The sequence below is a fragment of the Sinohyriopsis cumingii genome, chromosome 13, assembly GCF_028554795.1.
Source record: "Sinohyriopsis cumingii isolate HCF-2022 chromosome 13, ASM2855479v2, whole genome shotgun sequence".
Taxonomy (NCBI): domain Eukaryota; kingdom Metazoa; phylum Mollusca; class Bivalvia; order Unionida; family Unionidae; genus Sinohyriopsis; species Sinohyriopsis cumingii.
Genome location: NC_142973.1, coordinates 22,239,926 through 22,261,837, shown reverse-complemented (window position 1 = coordinate 22,261,837; position 21,912 = coordinate 22,239,926). Strand labels below are relative to the sequence as shown.

The following is a 21,912-nucleotide window of genomic DNA, read 5'->3' as shown; positions in this document are numbered from 1 at the left end:
TATCATTGTTGTAGGTACATGTATTGATGGGAATACTTACATATCATTGTTATAGGTACATGTATTGATGGGTATATCTAAATATCATTGTCGTAGGTACATGTATTGATGGGTATATCTAAATAACATTGTTGTAGGTACATGTTTTGATGGGTATACCTATATGTCAATGTCACAGGTATATGTGTTGATGGGTATGCCTAAATATCATTGTCACAGTGATATGTTTTGATGGGTATACCTATATGTCAGTGTCACAGGTATATGTGTTGATGGGTATGCCTAAATATCATTGTCACAGTTATATGTATTGATGGGTATACCTATATGTCATTGTTACAGGTATATGTATTGATGGGTATGCCTAAATATCATTGTTGTACGTACATGTATTGATGGGTATACCTGTATGTCATTGTCACAGTTACATGTATTGATGGGTACACCTAAATATCATTGTTGTAGGTATGTGTATTGATGGGTATACATAAATATCATTGTCACAGTTACATATTCCTTGTTGATACTCTGCAACTCAGTATTAACAGTGTTGCTATTTACCACAGTTTCAGCTTTTGAGGAATGTATATGTTCATTACATCCCACACGGTCGACATGAACAGACAAAAGTTTTTTCTTCTGTTGGTAAATTTGAAATAAGTCATAAAACATTGCATTCAATATTATGTTATGACTCAGCTATCAGGACTAGTAGGATCACTTGCTCTTAAAACTTATGGTCCTTTACATATTAAACTTTTCATCCTGATCATATCTTTTTCTTTTGATTGTGATGATGAATATTGATGTGTCTATTTTAGATCAACAATAACTTGGGCAAAAATAATAGTGACCTGTCCTATTGATCTCTGTTACTTTTATTTGAAATAAACTCTCCAGATTACAACAATAAGGTAATCAATTACTAACTTGTTGTGTACACATGTTAACCTTATTAAGCCAATTACTACTCCACATCCTTTTGTACTGGCATAACATTTCTGGGCAATGAAAAGCCATGTTCCAACTGGTTTCTGTAATGTGTGCATAGAACATGCAAAAAAAACTGTTATATTTAAAATAATATTTTTTAAATATCTTTTTTTAAATATCTTTTATTTTTTAAATACAGATTTCGACTATAAAATGGTATGTGCAGTAGATGGCCTTTGAAACAGTATTTTGTCCTACTGCCTGTAGAATCACATGTATGGTATAACCATAACCATGTTGTTTTGCTGCCAAAAATATATACAATTCAGCAGTATTCCTTGATATTTAAGAAGCAAAATGTACATTTTCCTTCTTAAACATAATAGCTTTTGTTAGTTGGTGGATTTTCCTTATCAAATATCACTACTTTACACAAAATAAATTGTCAGAAACATTGGCTTGAAGAAAATCACCTGGTAGCCTCTTGTTGCTGTTGTTTGGGGAATTGTAACTCTACCAACAAGCCATCTGTTGCCCTGGTTACCATGCTGAGTGAAAATTGGTCTTCCACGGTTGTTTCGATCCTAAAAAATAACAAAAATCTTCATTATACCTTTCTTAAATATTATATATTGCTTGTTATAGAAGCAGCATGTGTAGTGACCTACTTTGCATGTTAAAATATAATAGTGACCTAGTTTGTATGTTCAAATATTTTTTAAAAAGATTAAATACTGAATAAGTAAAGTATGTCAATTTGCTTCTATGTACAATGTTGATTACTACACTCTTTATCTCTACAGCAGTCAGAATAGTTATAAGATTATTTTGCTGTTAATATTGTGAAAATTACAGCGAATGAAATCATTTACTGACTGTAACTCAATATTAAAAAAATGTATCTCACATTTACCCAACAATCACTTTATGCAATATGATGAACTGTAACTTAATATTTTTTTTTTAAATATCCCACATTTATCCATCAATCCATTTACACAAAACCATGGAACATCCCATTTTTACCCAACAATCAAGATAACTCTATGCTATCAGTAACAACAATTCTATCCAGATCAACCAAACTTAATTCTATGTACTGTGAAACTTTATTAACCTGACTCCAATTTGACTATTTAGTCTAGGCTTAAGACACGTGATTGGTCAATTTTAATTCAAAATTTAATTTCATCCAATCAGATTGCTGGATTCTAGACTTAAATGTTGGTACTGAAATACAGGTATGAAGAATTTTATATCAAACATTTCATTAGGATTAATTGGAATTTTGGATAAATAAATCACTTTACAGAGGCAATCTATTCCAAGCCATTGCTGTTCATATACTGAGACATTCTATTAACTTTGTCTGCACTAACAAGGCTTCTACTGCAATTGGTCTCCTAAAAAGGAAAGAAACTGCAATCACTGACACAAAATGTTATATGAGCTCATCATTATAAACTTACCATGGCATATACATTGTGAGTGCCAATGCCATCTCCATGTTATGAGTTCATCATTGTAAACTTACCATGGCATATACATTGTGAGTGCCAATGCCATCTCCATGTTAGATGAAATCATCATTGTAAACTTACCATGGCATATACATTGTGAGTGCCAATGCCATCTCCATGTTATGAGTTCATCATTGTAAACTTACCATGGCATATACATTGTGAGTGCCAATGCCATCTCCATGTTATGAGTTCATCATTGTAAACTTACCATGGCATATACATTGTGAGTGCCAATGCCATCTCCATGTTAAATGAAATCATCATTATAAACTTACCATGGCATATACATTGTGAGTGCCAATGCCATCTCCATGTTAGATGAAATTATCATTATAAACTTACCATGCCATATACATTGAGAGTGCCAATGCCATCTCCATGTTACATGAATTCATCATTGTAAACTTACCATGGCATATACATTGAGAGTGCCAATGCCATCTCCATGTTATGAGTTCATCATTGTAAACTTACCATGGCATATACATTGAGAGTGCCAATGCCATCTCCATGTTACATGAATTCATCATTGTAAACTTACCATGGCATATACATTGAGAGTACCAATGCCAACTCCACGATATATGAATTCATCATTGTAAACTTACCATGGCATATACATTGAGAGTGCCAATGCCATCTCCATGTTATGAGTTCATCATTGTAAACTTACCATGGCATATACATTGAGAGTACCAATGCCATCTCCATGATATATGAATTCATCATTGTAAACTTACCATGGCATATACATTGAGAGTGCCAATGCCATCTCCATACATATGGTAGTAGAACTGTAGGCACAGCATACTTGGATCAATGTACCTAGGGGAGATAAGTCTGGCTATGTCACCTGGTCTACGTGGTTGAGAAGTCTCGATGTACATGTAATAACCTGAAGGGAATAAGATAGATATTACTGAATAATTTCCATAAAGTTCACACAGAATGAAAGCTCTACATATCATATACACAAATATTTAATTTGATGACTGTAACAGAAAATGAGAATAAAAAATGCTTAAGCACAAGATGTATAATGTAATGCGTAGAACTCAATGCAAATGTGCTCAAAATCAATAGTTTGTTTCTAGATGTAGAACTCAATGCAAATGTGCTCAAAATCAATAGTTTGTTTCTAGATGTAGAACTCAATGCAAATGTGTTCAAAATCAATAGTTTGTTTCTAGATGTAGAACTCAATGCAAATGTGCTCAAAATCAATAGTTTGTTTCTAGATGTAGAACTCAATGCATAAATGCTCAAAATGAATAGTTTGTTTCTAGATGCAGAACTCAATGAAAATGTGCTCAAAATGAAGAGTTTGTTTCTAGATGTAGAACTCAATGCAAATGTGCTCAAAATGAATAGAGTACGTTTCTAGATGTAGAACTCAATGAAAATGTGCTCAAAATGAATAGAATATTATGTTCCCACATGTAGAACTCAATGAAAATGTGCTCAAAATGAATAAAGTATGTTTCTAGAAGTAGAACTCAATGAAATGTGCTCAAAATGAAGAGTATGTTTCTAGATGTACAACTCAATGAAAATGTGCTCAAAATGAATAAAGTTTGTTTCTAGATGTAGAACTCAATGAAGATGTGCTCAAAACGAATAGAGTATGTTTCTAGATGTAGAACTCAATGAAAATGTGCTCAAAATGAATAGAGTATGTTTCTAGATGTAGAATGCAATGAAAATGTTTCAAAGTGAATAGAATATTATGTTTCTACATGTAGAACTCAATGAAAATGTTTCAAAGTGAATAGAATATTATGTTTCTAGATGTAGAACTCAATGAAAATGTTTTCAAAACGAATAGAATATTCTATTCCTACATGTAAAACTCAATGAAAATGTACTTAAAATAAATAGAATATTATTTTTCTGTGCCAAACTCAATGAAAATTTGTTCCAAATAAATAGAACGTTTTTATGTGTATAACCCAATAAACATTTATTTAAAATGAATAGAATATTATGTTTCTACATGTCGAACTCAATGCATATATTTAAAATTAATAGAATATTATATTTCTACTGCCTAATTTAAACTAGTTAAACTGTCAACTGTTACAATGAAGATAATTAATTTTGCATGCCTCCATTTGTTTGTTTTTTGTTCTGAAACAAAAAATTTACTTCCTGCAGACTCTGTAAATAAAGTGAGAATGTTTGACACTAGCTAAACCACTATGTTTTATAAAGAGAGACATTGTTTACAATACTGATATTTCAAATAATAAAGTAGTACATTGACAGTCCTGTAGCACAGAATATAATAAATGTCATGACTCAGTTAATGATGTACTTTCTTTCTTTGATTTTGGATGCTTGTGTGTAGATGAAGCCATTAGAACTGTAAACAATTAATTTTTTCACACTGTATTTTCCTCTCAAGTTGAGACATGTAAGAGCTAAATTTGACAATAAATCACTCTCTTCATTTTTTCAAATGCAGTGTTTGTTAAGGTAGCAATAGGTTGGGATGAGAAAAAGTCCAGATCATCATTACTTATTAACAAAGAAATTAGCAAAAGGTATGTACCGTAAAACATATTATACTGCAACCTCTGTTTTTCAACATCAGTGACTAATATTGTATTATACAGTGACATTACCAACCTCTAGTAGTTCCATATGTGTGATCACTAGCAGGCCCTGTTCCAGATGTTGTTGTGGCACCAAAGTTTCTGCTCCAGTTGAAAGTATCTGTTACATCCTGGGTGTAGCCACAAATGTTTTTGTCTTCAAAATCACACCGGTGCAACACTGATGTACCAGGTTGTGGAGTTGTTCCCCCTGTAATTGTCTGGCCTGAAGGAAAGGAACTGAATACTGACTGCACAAAGAAATAGTGATTTGAAAAATCATGTACTTTTAAATGATAATTACTGGATTGTAATTTAAACAAAAACATGATGACTTTATTACTTGTTCATAGGCTTAGCAAAGGTTTAGAATAACTCCTAGTAAATGTGTTGATATTCCGTTGCTTGTCAGTGCAATCTTATGAGTGCTAACCAACACTTCAAAATCAGTCCAAGTTACAGGGCCAATCAAGCATTTTCAAAATTTGTCTCATAAAAAATCTGGCTTGAAAGATACACACAAAATATCTGAATGTAATTTATCAATTTCATTTCAATCAAACTCTTGACAACATCAGTTAAGCATAGATTTTCAGCATAATCCAAATATTGCATGTATATTACTTCCTAATCTCCACGGGATCTAATTGGACTCACTATATATATTCTCATGTATTACACTGTAAAGCACATGGTAATTATGCAAAATACAGAGAAAACCTTATGCATTGCTTTTATCTGGGGTCTACTCCTTGTCATAATTAGTAAAGTACTTTTTGTACATGGTTATATAAGGTATGACACAATTAGTTATTAGTCTAGGCCAGCATCTCTGTAGAACCAAGTAGCTAAGGGACAACATCTCTGCAGAGTCAAGTAGCTAAGTGACAACATCTCTGCAGAGTCAAGTAGCTAAGTGACAACATCTCTGCAGAGTCAAGTAGCTAAGGGACAACATCTCTGTAGAGCCAAGTAGTTAAGTGACAGCATCTCTGTAGAGCCAAGTAGCTAAGTGACACTTCTGATCTTTACCAAGAAGTGCAGCTGCCAGTCACAACAATGCCAGTGTGACTTAGAGCTCTATATGTCAATGTTGGCAGGTGTTTCTATGAGTGCTGGTGACAGCTATTTTGGCCGATAATCAGCTTGTATTGAAAAATGTAGTCATTTTACTTATGTAATTTAACTGTGAAAGCAACTGACTTAATTTAGATTAATTTGCACATTAGCTGTGAAACAGCACTTTTTCCATACTGATAGAATCTTACATGTCCTGGAAAAGACCCTTAAACGATGTTCTCACTAGCCTGACCAAAAATTTCACTTCTTTTTAATGTCTGACTATATGATTTGCTCAGTCCTGCATTGTTATGGACATAATTATCAAAATCTGAATTCTTGGATGGTAGTTTTAAATTCAACATGTCTCATAGGTCTTAAGATAATGGAGAAATAACCAGCCTTCTACATAAGGCTCATGACTAGTTCAAGAAACCCAACCATTGGCTCTTTTGGATGGTCAGGTTACATATTAGTCTCTGAGTTCACTAAGGCATTAGTCATCCCTGATGCACTTCACATGCAGCAAGTATGAAAATAAAACTTATTCACTGAACTGAAATTTAAAAATAAGGCAGGCAGTTGTGTATAAAAAAACAAATTTAAAGTTACATTTTCAAAAAGAAAGGTGACTGAAAATAAATTTGAACATTTGGCAAGAGATATTTTTGAAATTTTGGAATGGTGCTAATATAAAAAAGGAGAGGGAGGATGAGGACATAAATAAGAAGAGGAAGATGAAAGGATGAAAAGAAGGAAGGAACAAAAAGAGGAAAAGGCCACAAAAAAGGAGAAAAGGACAAGACAACAAAGCAAAGACAGTGACAGAGAGATAAACTGACAAAAATTGGTATGTTTGTTTTGTTTTAAATATTACTGCTTTTTATAAATAAGTGCACTGACATTTCATTCCAAAATGCAATGGAGTATTTTCTCATATTATTGGAATATAAAAACACAAACATTTTTTGAAAATGTCAACTCTGAAAATGTCTTTAAAACTTGTAGATAAGAATTCCTTACCAGAACATGATCCATTTGTAAATTTAATATCATCCAGTCCAATATCTCCACGGTAACCATTGCCTACAACTCCCTCAAAGACCAACTGCAAAGGAACAATAATAACATACAATATTGCTGAGACCATCACCTGTTCTGCCCCTACATATTCCCTAATTCTAACCCTAACCCTAGTACACAAAGGGTAAAGACAGATCCAAAAACCAAAGCTATCTGTGCAAATTAATTATAATTCTTATGACAAGTGTATATGATTTATGAATAATTTTTGAGTGACAATCCAAAATTCTCTAAATTCTCTAAGTTATGACCCAAGAGTCATCTTGGGTAGCGAGTAGGGAGAGATTGTGAGGCCAATGCGGGTTACATCTTAACCTTGTCATGCAAAGTGTGTACATTTGGTTATAGAGTTGGGATCACAAAAGTTTCCTAATTTGTACTCATGGACAGTAATCTGAAATGAATGAGACAGACACAGTTGCATGACCTAGGCATGATGCTTGTATTAAAGAAAGTCCTAATTCATACCCATGGACAGTAATCTGAAATGAATGAGACAGACACAGTTGCATGACCTAGACAGGTGCTTGTATTAAAGAAAGTCAACTATGTATGCAATACTTGATAGATAAAAGTATACTTCAGAGACAATGTTTATTGATTTCTATCAAAATATGAAGTAATTGAGACAGGGTCTCTAACCACTTCCACTTCTTCACCTTATAGAGAGAAATTCACTTTGATGCCAAAAAATTCCCTTCTTAGGTATAACAAGCAACAACTTTCTACAAGCAGTTTTTGAGTTATGGGTTTACAAAAAAAAAATTTAATATGGTTGATGCCACCACCAACACCACTAACACAATATTGTCATGTCTTAATGTAATAATTGATACATTTTACACATTAAACCCAATAATAACACAGCTTAATATCTAGAGCTAACAACTGGACAATATTCTTGGCCATGACCTACAAGGATAGTGGTGCTCATATTGTAGTCACAAAATTATTAACAACTGTTACAGCAGCTGTAATTTTGAACCACTGCATTTTTACACAGAAAATTTCAAAGGTATTATGATCCAGTGATATTTTTTGAAGAAGAAAAATGCACTGAGTAAAACATTCTGTATGTTAATCTTCATTATGTAGGCAAACATTTAGCATAGAAACAGTTGATACAGATAGTTTCTAGCAGATGAAATAGCTGTATGAAAAATTGAAATCAAGAAATTTAGTGCTATAAATGGGTGAAGCAACAAAATATACTAATTTAAATGTGGTGTTGATCACATTACATACCTCCATCGTAGGCCACATTTGTAAAAAATGAAATCAAGAAATTTAGTGCTATAGATGGTTGAAGCAACAAAATATTCTCATGTCAATGAACTAATCACATAACATACATACATTGTAGGGCACATTTGTGGTTAAGGTCACTTGAGCATTCAGCCATTGATTCCCCTTGGATCCAGAGCGTGTCCATAGTGGCGAATCCAGCCGTGGCCTCGTCTGCTGATACAGATTAAAGGTGCCAATATTGTCACCATACATGTGATACCAGAAAGACAGGCAGCTAACTTGACCAAGTGCAGGGGTTATTAGGGGGCTCTGGATACGAGTAGTCTGATTTGCACGTCTATTTGACACTTCTGTGTAAATGTAGTAGCCATCTGAAAACAAAAAAGGTTAACTCTAAAATACATCTTATACAGACACCCCTTAGAAGTAAAAACAATGGAATCTTAAGAAAATGTATGTTTATTTGAGCTTTACAATAATTTTGGTTGAAGAAAACTCAAAAATGGTAGTTAAAAGCTGTGACTGCTTCTTAGCTGTTACCTTTAAAGCAGGTACGACTGTATATCAAATGTAACACATTACAGTAGTCTCCGTCTTGAACAGGCCCCTTGACCAGCGGCCAACCGCTTCTTACAGCCAGAATCTCTTGGCATCAACAAGTTTGTATTCAAAAATACCCCTCAAGAATGGCCACCCCTCTAACATGACCAGCGGCCAGCATATTAGTACAAAAATGTAAAATGTTCCCCTAACAAGCAGACACTTTTATTTCAAATATGTCCAGAACCAATAGTTAATTCATATCATGACGTAAGGTCAGTAATCAGATTATCTCTAGCATCGATACATGTCTCCCAATGTCAAGTTTGCATTACTGAAAGAAGTGTTGACTAATGTACATGTAACAGTAGGATTAATATTATATCATTGTCTATAAAAGCCAACATTTACAGGAAATGGGATCAACAATGTTATGACAGATTTTGGGGCTTCACGCATCTGTCGAGTTCTTCTCTTTGATGATTACAACCAGACGTAATGGTCAAGATCATAACAGGGTCAGCATAGGCTAAAAATAGATTTTGTGCATTAACACACACACAGACAAATTAACCCACTCAACAAAAGTTTCATCTGCATAATTAAATCTCATACAGTTAGCAACATCTGAATAAATAATTACCAAACATTAACATGTCATCCGGTAAATGGAGATGTATTATTTTAGAGGAAAGTCGATTATTCTACTCGATGGCATTGGGTGAGGGGACTTGCCAAACAATTTTATTAGAAAAGACTGGAATAAAACAATTTTATGTTGAAAAACACTCAAATAAACAACATCATAACCAATAAGGAAGTTATTCAGCAGCAATGGGAAAATGGAGCAAATGGAAAGAGATCTATGTATGCACCAAGATTTAAATGACGTTTTTGAATGGTTTTACAATGTGCATGACAATAATACCCACTTGCATATCACTCTAATGCCAAGAATAAGAACTATTAATGTATATTCAGTCGAAACAAGTCTATTTTTATAACAAGAAGAACCTTTTAATAATTAATGTTACCTTTAAACGAAGATATTAAATGAAGATATTGTGTACTTTGAAGTAAGTAGCTTTCTTACTATGTACATTATATATATTAATCACAAAAAATATAGTCCCCCTCTGGAATGGCCACCCATCTTATAAGGCCACTTTCCTGGTGCAGAAAGGGTGGGCATATAAGAGGGGAACCACTGTATATGACTGGCTGAGTATCATAAATTTCAAAACTAACATTCACAGTGAAAAGTAGGAAATGTTGATGGTTTTGGGACATATTAACATTTATAGCATCACAGAATTATTCAAACTTAAATTTTATTATCAACCAAATCATGTGTCTAAAAATGCATGAGAGAGCCAGTAACAATTTTTTGTATGTTAGGACTATTGATTTAACTGCTGCAAATATCAATTGTACTGACATTGTTCCAACATATTTCATGACAGTAAGTAAGACTGCTGAAACCATCAAATTAAGAAATATTAACTCTGAAATTTGTATCTATTTCAACAGATAAATACTTGTTAATGTTGCAGTTTTAAATACTCGCCAAATACCATCATGAGGCAATTATTCAAAAAACATTCAACACTGAAAGCAGATATTTTTCTTTTTAAACGGATGTTTTGTTACACTGAGCATTACTACTGGTGACATATATATTCAAAGACGAATCTACTGTTAGATAAAGTCCTTCTTACGTTTGTATTAAAAGGAGATGAACTAGGTCATGTTAGAATTGTCAAATATTAAACTGTTATCCCTAAATTAGACTGTTACCTCTAAATTAGACTGTTACCTCTAAATTAGACTGTTATCCCTAAATTAGACTGTTACCTCTAAATTAGACTAACTTGAACCTAACAGCTGAATCTTCAACTTACAAATGTTTTGTTAAGCTTTATGAAAAAGATATAGTCCTTTTTGGCAGCAAGTTAGAGACAGACAAACAAAAAAAAGTCACTTTTTACTTACAATATTTGAGTAGGTGGCAGATACTTTTTATATATAAAAAAGTGGTTTAAACATGAAATTTTGAAGAATTAACAACTTTGTGAATGTTTGTGGACAGTGGTTTAGTATGAATCAGTTAATGTAAGTGGAGAATCCAACCCAGTTACTTTGAATGGCAGAATTAACTTGCAAAAGTGTTGAATGAAATCCATGGCCTCATTTTGGAAAGTGAAGAATCCAACCCAATTACTTTAAATGGCAGAATTTGACTATATCTTAAATATCAAACCACATATTCATTGTCAGAATTACTAATCCCACTTTCTTCTTCTTCTTCTTCCAATAATGTGCTGGGTCCTCTGGAGCATACTCACACATGATGTGTTTTGGCACAGGGATCAAATAATTGTTTCACCTTTAATTGTTGTTCTGGTGTATGGTGACCTTGGTTATGACAAAAATGAATAGATTCCTCTTGAGACTTTAGATGAACTGATCCCCAAATAACTGAATTGTAACTTAGGCCAAGCCATCTGTTTGGTCACACTGAAAATACACCTGCTGAAATGGATACTCTTCAATATTTTTAAACTTTGACAAAAATATATATGCAGGTTTTGAAAAACTTTTAAATATGCAATATCAGAGCATTTTTTTCATTATTTGAGGTAGCAACAAGACATGGTTGTAAGATATTAGCAAACAGACGTGGTTATAAGATATTAGCAAAAATACATGTTTGCTAGATTTTTTGAAGCCATACAAAATAAGAAGTGCTTACTTCCAGTGGTATGATCAAAGGAGGGTCCAGTATTAGTCGTCTGAGTGGAACCTCTGATTCTTATCCAGTCAAACTGGTCATTATACAACTGGGTCCATCCACAGAAGCCAGATTCAAAATCACAGGACACAGTTGGTTTGTCTGTTGGATAAATTCAACAATAGTTAGAACATTCCAACCACAAACATTTCCAACCTCTTTCAGTGGATTTTTTCTAAACATTTACATATGCATTTCTTTATACACACACGTGAACATTCATGGGTTTTTTATTCAACATTAAGCCATGTAGAAAGTCAAAAAATTAGCAAATACCCCCCACCCCCAAAGACTGCCATAATCCACACAATAATATTTGCCTATTCCCCGCTGGCAGCTTTTACCTCCTACCAATTTTAAAGATGAAAAGCATCAAGAACCTAAATATATGAAATATATGAAAAGATGCAAATGGATAAACTAGTCAGATTAATAAAGTCAGAGTTGATTAAACACAACAGCAGCAAGAAAGTAGTCATGCTATTTTGTCTGATAAATGGACAATTAAGGCTCCACTAATCTGATTTTCACTGATCATTTAAAAAATGTAACAAGAGTCCCTAGAAGGAAATGACATTCTACTGAATTTCAAATAATTCCAGACAAGATCACTTTTTCCTTTTGACTGCTAAGTATTGAAACCATCTCTGATATTCTTCAGCAATAACAACATTTTCAAAATACCTGCTGGTGGACATACTGGATGTCATATTGGCACTAATTTTATTTAGAATGACAGGACATCATAAGAAGTGTTCTGGTGGAAACCCATGTTGATGCAAAGTTCCATTCTGAAGGAGTAACAAGATGACTGACATTGTGGCATTACTGAATATCAGATTGGCACGAGTTCCATTTAGGTCCAACTGGACAAGTCTTTTGGTGAAAGCATATTATCAATATGACCAGCCATCTAGATGTAGCAATAACAACATTTTCAAGATGACCATTGTGGCAGCCATACTGGAAGTCAGATTGGCACCATTTTCATTTATGACCAACAATACATCATAAGAAGTCTTTCAGTGAAAACCCTATGTTGATATGACCATTAGTTCATAAGTAAAGATAACAAGAGTTTTGAGATGGCCATTGTGGCTGCCATATTGGATTTTTCTGCAGCACCATTTTTCATTTAGGTCCAGCTAGACATCATAATAAGTAATTTAGTAAAAACCCAATCTTGATACAGCTATCCATTCAGGAGTAGCCATACAATTAATTTAAAGATGACCACTACTGCAGCCATTTTGAATGTACACACAGCACCATTTTCATTTAGGACTAACTATAGACATCATAAATAGTCTTCTGGTAAAAGAAAAACATGGCAATATTACTTTTCTGTTCATAAGAAGATCTGCTAACCTCAACAAGACCTCAGTAAGGCTTATGACATTTTTTCCGTAAATTAGATAAATTTTCAGTGAGATGGAAAAAAAGTATAATGTACTGCTATTGTCAATTTAGAAAACATGCATCTGAAAAACTCAGAAGTATGATATGATGCAGTGAAGGCAAACATAATGTAAAACATAAAATTTGTAAAGGACATTGAGGCCTTATTTATTACAACTGCAGTTCCAAACCCCACAGAACTCAATGGCTATTTGCTAGATCTCTCAACTGGACATAATCATTAACTTTTTAACAATTTCATGTGGCAATGATAATCATCTATCCAGCCATGAGACACAATCAAATCAACACCTGATATCCAAAAAATTTAATTGCTGCCTCTCCTATTTTCTTGTCCCAATAATCTGAAAATTCCATCTCATATTTCTGTGCTATTGTTTGAACATGTTAAGAAGCTGATTGTCAATTACGTCTTCAACATTGCTTTTGGTTGCTGGACGACATTTTGATAAAATGCTAGAAACATAATCCTGATCAGGAATTCATTTTACGTTAAGAACACAGACTGATTCCAGCATTTCTGATACTCATGTCATGTCAGTCTGGTTCCCCTGACCAACTCCACTGAATCTAAGTCTGAACACAGATCAAATATGGACAATCCAATATCTGGATTTAATCACAAGATTATTATATTGCATTTTTGCTACTATTCAGTAAGTCCACAATTTAAGGGTAATTTCATTGAGACTTACATTCAAAATGTAATGCTTGGCAGGTGGAGGAGAAGCAATAACAAGATTTCAAGATGGCCACTGTGGTGGCCATATTGAACATTCGATTGGCACTATTATCATTTAGGCCCAACCAGACATCATTACAAATTCTTTTGGTGGCGCTATACAGTTTCGCATTTTGCATAGGGTTAGGAATTTAAAGAAAAAGAATGTCCCCGGCTTTCTTCACTGGTTATACTGGCTATTTAAAAAAGACCTTGTATATCTTAGGTATAATGCAAAGAACCTTTAATTCCCTTTATTTTGGTGTATGATTGATGGGTGTACTATGGGTTATAGAGTATACAGCTTGGCCTTACTTCAAATGTGCACCTTTCAAAAAAGTGCTAGCTCTACTTGGTCATTTTCACTTCCTGAACTTCAGAGGTCAATTGTATAAAAAGGAGCCGATAACTTTTTTTACATTTTATATATTTGGTAATTCATTCATTGCACTTTCAGAAGCTGGTATTGTCTAGTCTGGCAAAATTCATTTTCCCTATTTTAATAGCTGCTATGTATAGTGTACTTTAGACTAATTCAGACTGATATTTTAACACAAGGGAGCAGTCATTTTAGTTAGCAGTGTGCTTAAATCATGTAAAATTTCCAAAAGTACAATATCCAAAAGAAATATCATCCACATTACATTAATGTAGCATAGAGGTATGCAAACGTTCTCTCCACTGTGCATGTTTTAAATGTGAACTACTTCACCTTACATACGTCACTCTCTCAAAAGTACATACTATCTGGTGAGCGCCACCATAAAGAAGATGTAGGTATTATTTTTTATGATTTAATTATGTTTATATGGCTGAAACATTTAAGTCGCAAGCATCGAAACAATCCTTATGAATAATTCTCCTGCCTTTTTCCCCACAGAACAGTATTTATGAGTGTCAGAGTCTCTAACAAGTCCAGCCTACCCCCCCCCCATGATAAAAGTGAGCTATTTTAAGAATGCACATTACATTTTGTAAACATAGCAACCAATGTTATGCTGAATGACAGGAACATGAAACTAGCCAGAATTATTTCTGAGATATCAACAATGAATTTTACAATTAGAAAAGGGAGGTAACTCATCAGCTTCATAAAGGTCAAAGGTCAAAGTGTAAAATATTTGCCTATTGTTTAATATGGAAGAAGCGAATTCACTTTCTATTCATTTATTTTTTTATTTCATTGCAAATAAATGAAAAGAAACGTTTTCACCATATATTTCTGTCACTTATTGCAACAGTTTTAAATTTAAGTTGACTCTATTCCTATATTCTAAGTCTTCTAATTTCCCCATAATTAAGGTCACTACTCACACAAACATACCTCATGGCAAATTATGTAAGCAAGAGAAAAATGATCATAATTAGCTTATTTTCATGCTTAAATGCAATATGAATGTACCATTTTATTCAGAACATCATACATAATTATATGAAAATTAAAAAAAATAATTGCAAACATTTTTTTATTTTCTTTAAAGTGGCGCTATACAGTTTCGCATTTTGCATAGGGTTAGGAATTTAAAGAAAAAGAATGTCCCCGGCTTTCTTCACTGGTTATACTGGCTATTTAAAAAAGACCTTGTATATCTTAGGTATAATGCAAAAAACCTTTAATTCCCTTTATTTTGGTGTATGATTGATGGGTGTACTATGGGTTATAGAGCATACAGCTTGGCCTTACTTCAAATGTGCACCTTTCAAAAAAGTGCTAGCTCTACTTGGTCATTTTCACTTCCTGAACTTCAGAGGTCAATTGTATAAAAAAGAGCCGATAACTTTTTTTACATTTTATATATTTGGTAATTCATTCATTGCACTTTCAGAAGCTGGTATTGTCTAGTCTGGCAAAATTCATTTTCCCTATTTTAATAGCTGCTATGTATAGTGTACTTTAGACTAATTCAGACTGATATTTTAACACAAGGGAGCAGTCATTTTAGTTAGCAGTGTGCTTAAATCATGTAAAATTTCCAAAAGTACAATATCCAAAAGAAATATCATCCGCATTACATTAATGTAGCATAGAGGTATGCAAACGTTCTCTCCACTGTGCATGTTTTAAATGTGAACTACTTCACCTTACATACGTCACTCTCTCAAAAGTACATATTATCTGGTGAGCGCCACCTTTAGCGAAAGCCCCAATTGAGGAGTGGTGATATCAAGATTTTAAAAATGGTTGCTTTGGTGGCCATATTAGATATCAGATAGGCACCATTTTCATTTAGGATCAACTAGACATCATAAGAAGTCTTCTTGTAAAAACCCCATGTCAATGTAACTTTCAAGAAGTAGTAGCAATAAGAACATTTTCTAGATTGCTGTTGTGGCGGCCATACTGGACATTACAGGGGCACTATTTTTATTTAGAACCAACCAGATATCATAAGAAGTCCGTCAGATAAAACCCCATTTTGATATGCCCATCCATTCAGGAGCAGTAGTGATAGCAAGATTTTCAAGATCGCTACTATCTTAGATTTCCAGGCAGCACCATTTTCATTGAGGACATATTTGACCATGGGGCAAATATGCGTACTAAATTTCTTGGCAATCCTGCAAGTAGTTTGGAGGTACAGTGATAATAAACTTGTGCTAATGGACTGACAGGCAATGGTCAACAGACAATGGTCAACAGACAATGGTCAACAGACCATCGCTTAAGCTTTTATTGCTCATGATCCATATAACTAATCAACCATCATTTAATCTAAGCGTCTTCAAATCCATAAAACCACCATTATTTCCCTCCTTACATTTGTTACTATGTTTTAAAACACCAACATTCATTTGATAAATACATGCAATCATGAGTAACATGATGCAATAATACAAGCTTACTTGAAGGTACAGCAGTTGTTACTCGACTTGTTGCAGCTGATGGCCTGGTTGTTTGAATGGTAATTTGAGAAGGCTGTGCATTACCTGGAGAATCTGGGGAAAAAAATCAAATATGGCTGTTAGTCATAGGTATATTCTTTCAAAAAAGCATTATACAAAGTGTTGAACTGTATTCTTATTTTCTAAGTTTCTCTTCAATGCTAGAAATGCATTTAAGGAACACTGATGCTCCACCACAGAGTCTAGAAATTTAACAAATGCAAAGTTTAAATGTAAGACAGACAAGGATAACATAAGAGCCACCACTGTTGTGGTAAGCCAATGAACCCTTCCAAAAATTACAGAAGATTTGTTCCCCAAAACTCATTTGGACAGAGAGAAATTACAATAAATGAAGTATGGATTTTAAACCAGGTTCTTATGCACGTGGATTGAATTACTGATCTAGTGAAAGCACTATGCAATTTAGGAAATTGTTTTGTTTAAAAATAAATTGTGAGGTATCAAATATTAGAAACAGTATGAGGATCGTGAACTAATTTGCAGCAAGATAAAAAAATCAAAGTAATGAAAATACTGATGAGCTGGAAGATAAACTGAAGTGATACTAATGTTTATAAGATCAGATGGAAGAAAACAACCCCGATATGCTGCTTTATTTATGGTCCAATGTACTATCATAAACAGACCACCTCATATAATCTTTATAATATTATTCTAACTTTTCTTTCCTTCATACCATCACAAGAGAATTTATTTTAATATCTGAAATTGAAATATTACTTGTGGAATTATTGTGATTTCATTTTTAAAGCATTTTCTTCCATTATTACCATCAGCAAAATAATGTAAAAAGGGAGATTACTACTATAAACTCTAGTCATTTAACTAAACTTTGCAGTTGTTGACAGATAAAACTAACTTGAAAGGTCATGGAACTTTGTTATTAATATTAGTAGGGTTTGTTGCTATTGTTAGAAATACAAATGGCAAAAGAGTCTGGATACTGTGCCATAGATATGTAGAGATTCATATTCCACCATGCCCAAAATAAATTACCAAGCAAAAAAGAAAATTACAATTGGAAGGATAAATAATTGTTGTTTAGGAAATATCCCCTAACAACCATATATAATCACTTTTTTATGTGCCATCATGTGGTATTTATTCTAAATTCTCCCAGTTAGAAATGAAGATTTATGATAATCTTTATCTATCATATATCTTAAATACTCACAGCCACATAATCCATTCGCCACTCTGATGTCATCAAGTGCGATATCACCCTTGATGCCATTGCCACGTACACCTTCAAAAATGATCTAAAGAAAGAAACGTGAATGTGCATCAATAGAATCAAAAATGAAACAAAACTTCTCTTGTACACAAATGACTTCCAAAAACCAAAAAATACTTCTGTTGGAAAAACTATATGCATGTTTCATCATGTACTAAACTGACAATGTTGTTCTGTGTGCATGTAATTATGCTAATTGATCGTTATACATTTAAGCACTACATGAATCTTTGTAAATAAAAATGCAGCTGAAATCTTGGACTTTGATCGCTATTTAAGAATTGTTGTTTTTCCACTACAACCTCTCCAACAAAACCACTCATATTAATTTAGTGGTCTTCTTATATCTATAAAATACCAAAGAACATTTTCATTCTTTTATTATTTTAATTCATTTAGCTGGGGGGGTAAACTAAGGTTTTTTTGTTCTGCAGGGTTTTGTCATAGTGATTCCTCTTAAGTGTTTAATAATTCAAAAAAATATTATTGTCTTTTTCTTAAGTGCAGACATCATTATATATAAAAAATAAATTGTTAGATTTTATAAAAATTCTTTATGTGCCTGGTAACCCCTACATTCTTCTGATAAAGCTTTTCATTTATGTATTATGCTGAGTACCAGGAAAAATATACTAAGTAAAAGTTTGACCCATGGAAAACCAAGATTTAAATTTGGAAAATTATTAATCCATATGGAAAGATATACATTTTCTGATATATGGTGGGAGTTCATACGAGTGAACAACATGGATAACTGGCATTCTACTGTACTGTAGGGTTTTATAGTCGTCTTGAGGTTAATATGCTAAAATATAATGATTTATTGATTTATGGTATTTTGATCTAACAGGAAAAACTGAAATGGACCTTGCATACCTCATCTTGTACTATTTTAATTTACATACATACATACATACACACACACACACACACACACACACATGCATATATATATATATATATATATATTAATGATACCTGGTAGTTGTCTGTCTGCCAAAGGATTGGAACTCTTCCCTGAATCCATTGATTCTGTTGATTACCTGAGAGAATCCACACAAGCTTTTGAACTCCTCTGACAAGGAGGTATACTTTCAGGCTTCCAATATCAGTGCCATACATACTGTACCAGAAGGAAAGACACTGTGGCATTAAGCTCCCTTGGAAAACTTCACTGATAATCCTTGCCTTGTCATTTGGTCTGCGGGGGCTGTCTGCTTCAATATAAATGTAATGTCCTGAAAAGAGAGCAAAATGCCTTAAAAATGGCTTCCTTGTTTATCAGACTCCTCCAATTAAGAACACCTCTTTAGGACAACTAGGTACATGATGTCTACATTTCCTTTAAATTTTGAACCTCTCTGTAAAAGGTACATGTCCACAGAGGATCAAAATGTATGATTCAATTTGTATGTTTAACTATAATGAAGTAAAAACTTGTCCCCATCAACTAACATTTTCCAAGATACAGTCCAGTCTAAAAAAGGAAGAAGCCTAAGTTGGTGGACCTGAGCACACACCTGCAATGCTGACATTTGCCTCATAGCTGAACGCAAGTAAATTGGGCCAGGAAGCCTAGGTTAATAGAATGTTTTATGAAAACAGTTATGAAAAGATTTCCTAAAAATCTGTGGAATGGTTGTAAAAGCAAATTTTTCAAATTTTCTCTATTGTATGCATATTCGACATGTATATTCAACTATATTTTGATGGCAATTTATTTTATCCATGACAGGTCCAAAATGTTGTACCAGTGAAAATTTTTCAGTTCATAATGTTATGAACCAAAGAATTTTGTTAGGGTCTGATCAATCGGATTGGTCAGAAGGGGTCTTCTGATAGGCAATGATGTATACAGTATTTATCTTAAACAAAGATCACTAATTTGGTTGGTACTATTCCCATACATTGGTATCAGCAAATATCCACTGGCACACAAATTAAACCAACAGAAAATTATTTAGCAGTTTATGTACATTTAGATGGATTTTATTTGACTTTATCTTTTGACAGAAGCTCTACAATGGTGATTTTCCTAACATAAGATTATCAGGAAACAACAAGCCATTTTCTGATTGGCTGTATGCAAATGACAGATTGTCATGAAACAACAAGCCTTCTTCTGATTGGTTGTATGCAAATTACAGATATTGATCACTATTTTAATGAATTCATGTACAGATTTAAAACAACAATCACAATAAATACATAATGCATTTTTTCTTAAATTTCTTTCATGCTGTAATTTACGTTTTTAAGTTCACTTAAAGGAGACTAGAAATCAAAATTTTCCTTTTACGTATGTAATTCTCTACAAATTTTAATTCGACTGCAATGTTTATAAATTAAATATTGTAAGCGGGTAGTGATTATATTGCGTGGAAGATACCACGATTCCGTAAATTGCCGAGTTTTTCCGAGTTTTGATGAGATGACAGATCACGTGGTACCGTGACGCTATACTAGCCAGTCCTCGAATACAAACATAAACATTGGCGAGCAAGGCAGACAGGAGACCAGATTTGGGTTGCACATTCAAAAGTTGAATCTGCAGTCTGATATAATAGTTTATGTACTGTACTGGTAAGTGCTAAAAGAAATTTGTTAGGCACAGGCCCCGGGCTGGTAACTTAAATAAACAAAAGTCCTGAATGAAATTCCACAAGCCCAGACAGTTCATACCTGTCAACTCTCAAGCCGGGAGAAAAACCTCCCGATTTTGGGGGTATTTCCTCATCTACCTCCCGATCTCGTAATATCTCTCAATTTTGCGCAGCGAAGTCCCGACTATTACATTATGTCTGTCAATTTTCATTTGTCAGAAGCAAAAAACCTAACACCAAACCATTTTTAAATATAACGTATGCAATCCACAGTCTAAACTGCCACACTGCAGACATCGTAGCGATATGACTGAAAAATTGTTAAAGCTACATTAAAAATTCAAATCACACGCACACACGTCTAAACCGGCACTGGACGAAATAATTAATATGATACAACAGTTTTTTTCTTCTTTTTTTCTTCTTCAGTAAATAGAACGTGAAGATTAAACATTATTCAAGTAAATTTCAGATTTTTTAAACAACTACAACAGTACTATAGTATTAAAAAAATTAAAAGAATCAAATTGTCACCAATTAGTTTAAATGAATGATCACTTTGAAATTTTCTCTGCAAACAAAATCGCATCTCCATTTCCGCCAAAGAAACTCGGCCAGTTAACACCTGACATTCCTCTACCGTATATGAAAAGTTTAATTATCATGATTAAATTACAAGGAATAAAACAATATATACCATGCAGTATATGTGGCCCTAAAGAACTAATTCTGAATAAATATTTTATTCAGCAAACAGTGTTACATGCATTAAGACTTAAACCTAAGGAAATAAGGTGGGGCATAAAACGTGAGAAAAACAGTTGCCACAAGTACAGTAGCTTGTGACTGCAGATTTGAACTGTTAAAATGAAGTCCATGGCATCGCAAGTAACAACAAAATAGGCATCATTTATTTGGTAATCAATTGCTGGTGCTTATGCATACACATACACTGTCAAACATGGTTACTTTGAAGTATGTCCGAAGGGCAGTCCTTTTCACAAGATCAATGCAAGGATAAGGATTATGTTCATTAGTCACACCGGCTTTATCGTTTGCGTACTTAAATCAAAACTTTAGCTATTTTGCAATTTAGCCAGAACTGACCAGAATATGCAAAAGGGTTTTGTCATGGGCGAATAATAAGGGAGAAAAGGCACGTCAAATGAGCGGTCGCACATTGGGGCAAGGGGGAGGGGGTCAATAGTCCCCCCCCCCCCGTTCTATTGTCAGACAGTTAATGTGAATCTTTGACCT

The 21,912-nt window shown here is 33.6% G+C and overlaps 1 protein-coding gene across 1 annotated transcript in view; it reads right to left on the bottom strand.

Moving 5' to 3' along the window:
- Positions 1-21,912, bottom strand: part of LOC149785045 (MAM and LDL-receptor class A domain-containing protein 2-like) — a 349,170-nt gene that overhangs the window by 308,265 nt on the left and 18,993 nt on the right. The window contains exons 9-17 of the mRNA XM_089931272.1: positions 19,031-19,290; positions 17,993-18,077; positions 16,756-16,848; positions 11,733-11,873; positions 8,549-8,811; positions 7,133-7,217; positions 5,085-5,276; positions 3,197-3,351; positions 1,407-1,517 (exon numbers count right to left, since the gene is read on the bottom strand). Coding sequence (XP_089787398.1) covers positions 1,407-1,517; positions 3,197-3,351; positions 5,085-5,276; positions 7,133-7,217; positions 8,549-8,811; positions 11,733-11,873; positions 16,756-16,848; positions 17,993-18,077; positions 19,031-19,290 — 1,385 coding nt within the window. The remainder of the gene's footprint in view (positions 1-1,406; positions 1,518-3,196; positions 3,352-5,084; positions 5,277-7,132; positions 7,218-8,548; positions 8,812-11,732; positions 11,874-16,755; positions 16,849-17,992; positions 18,078-19,030; positions 19,291-21,912) is intronic.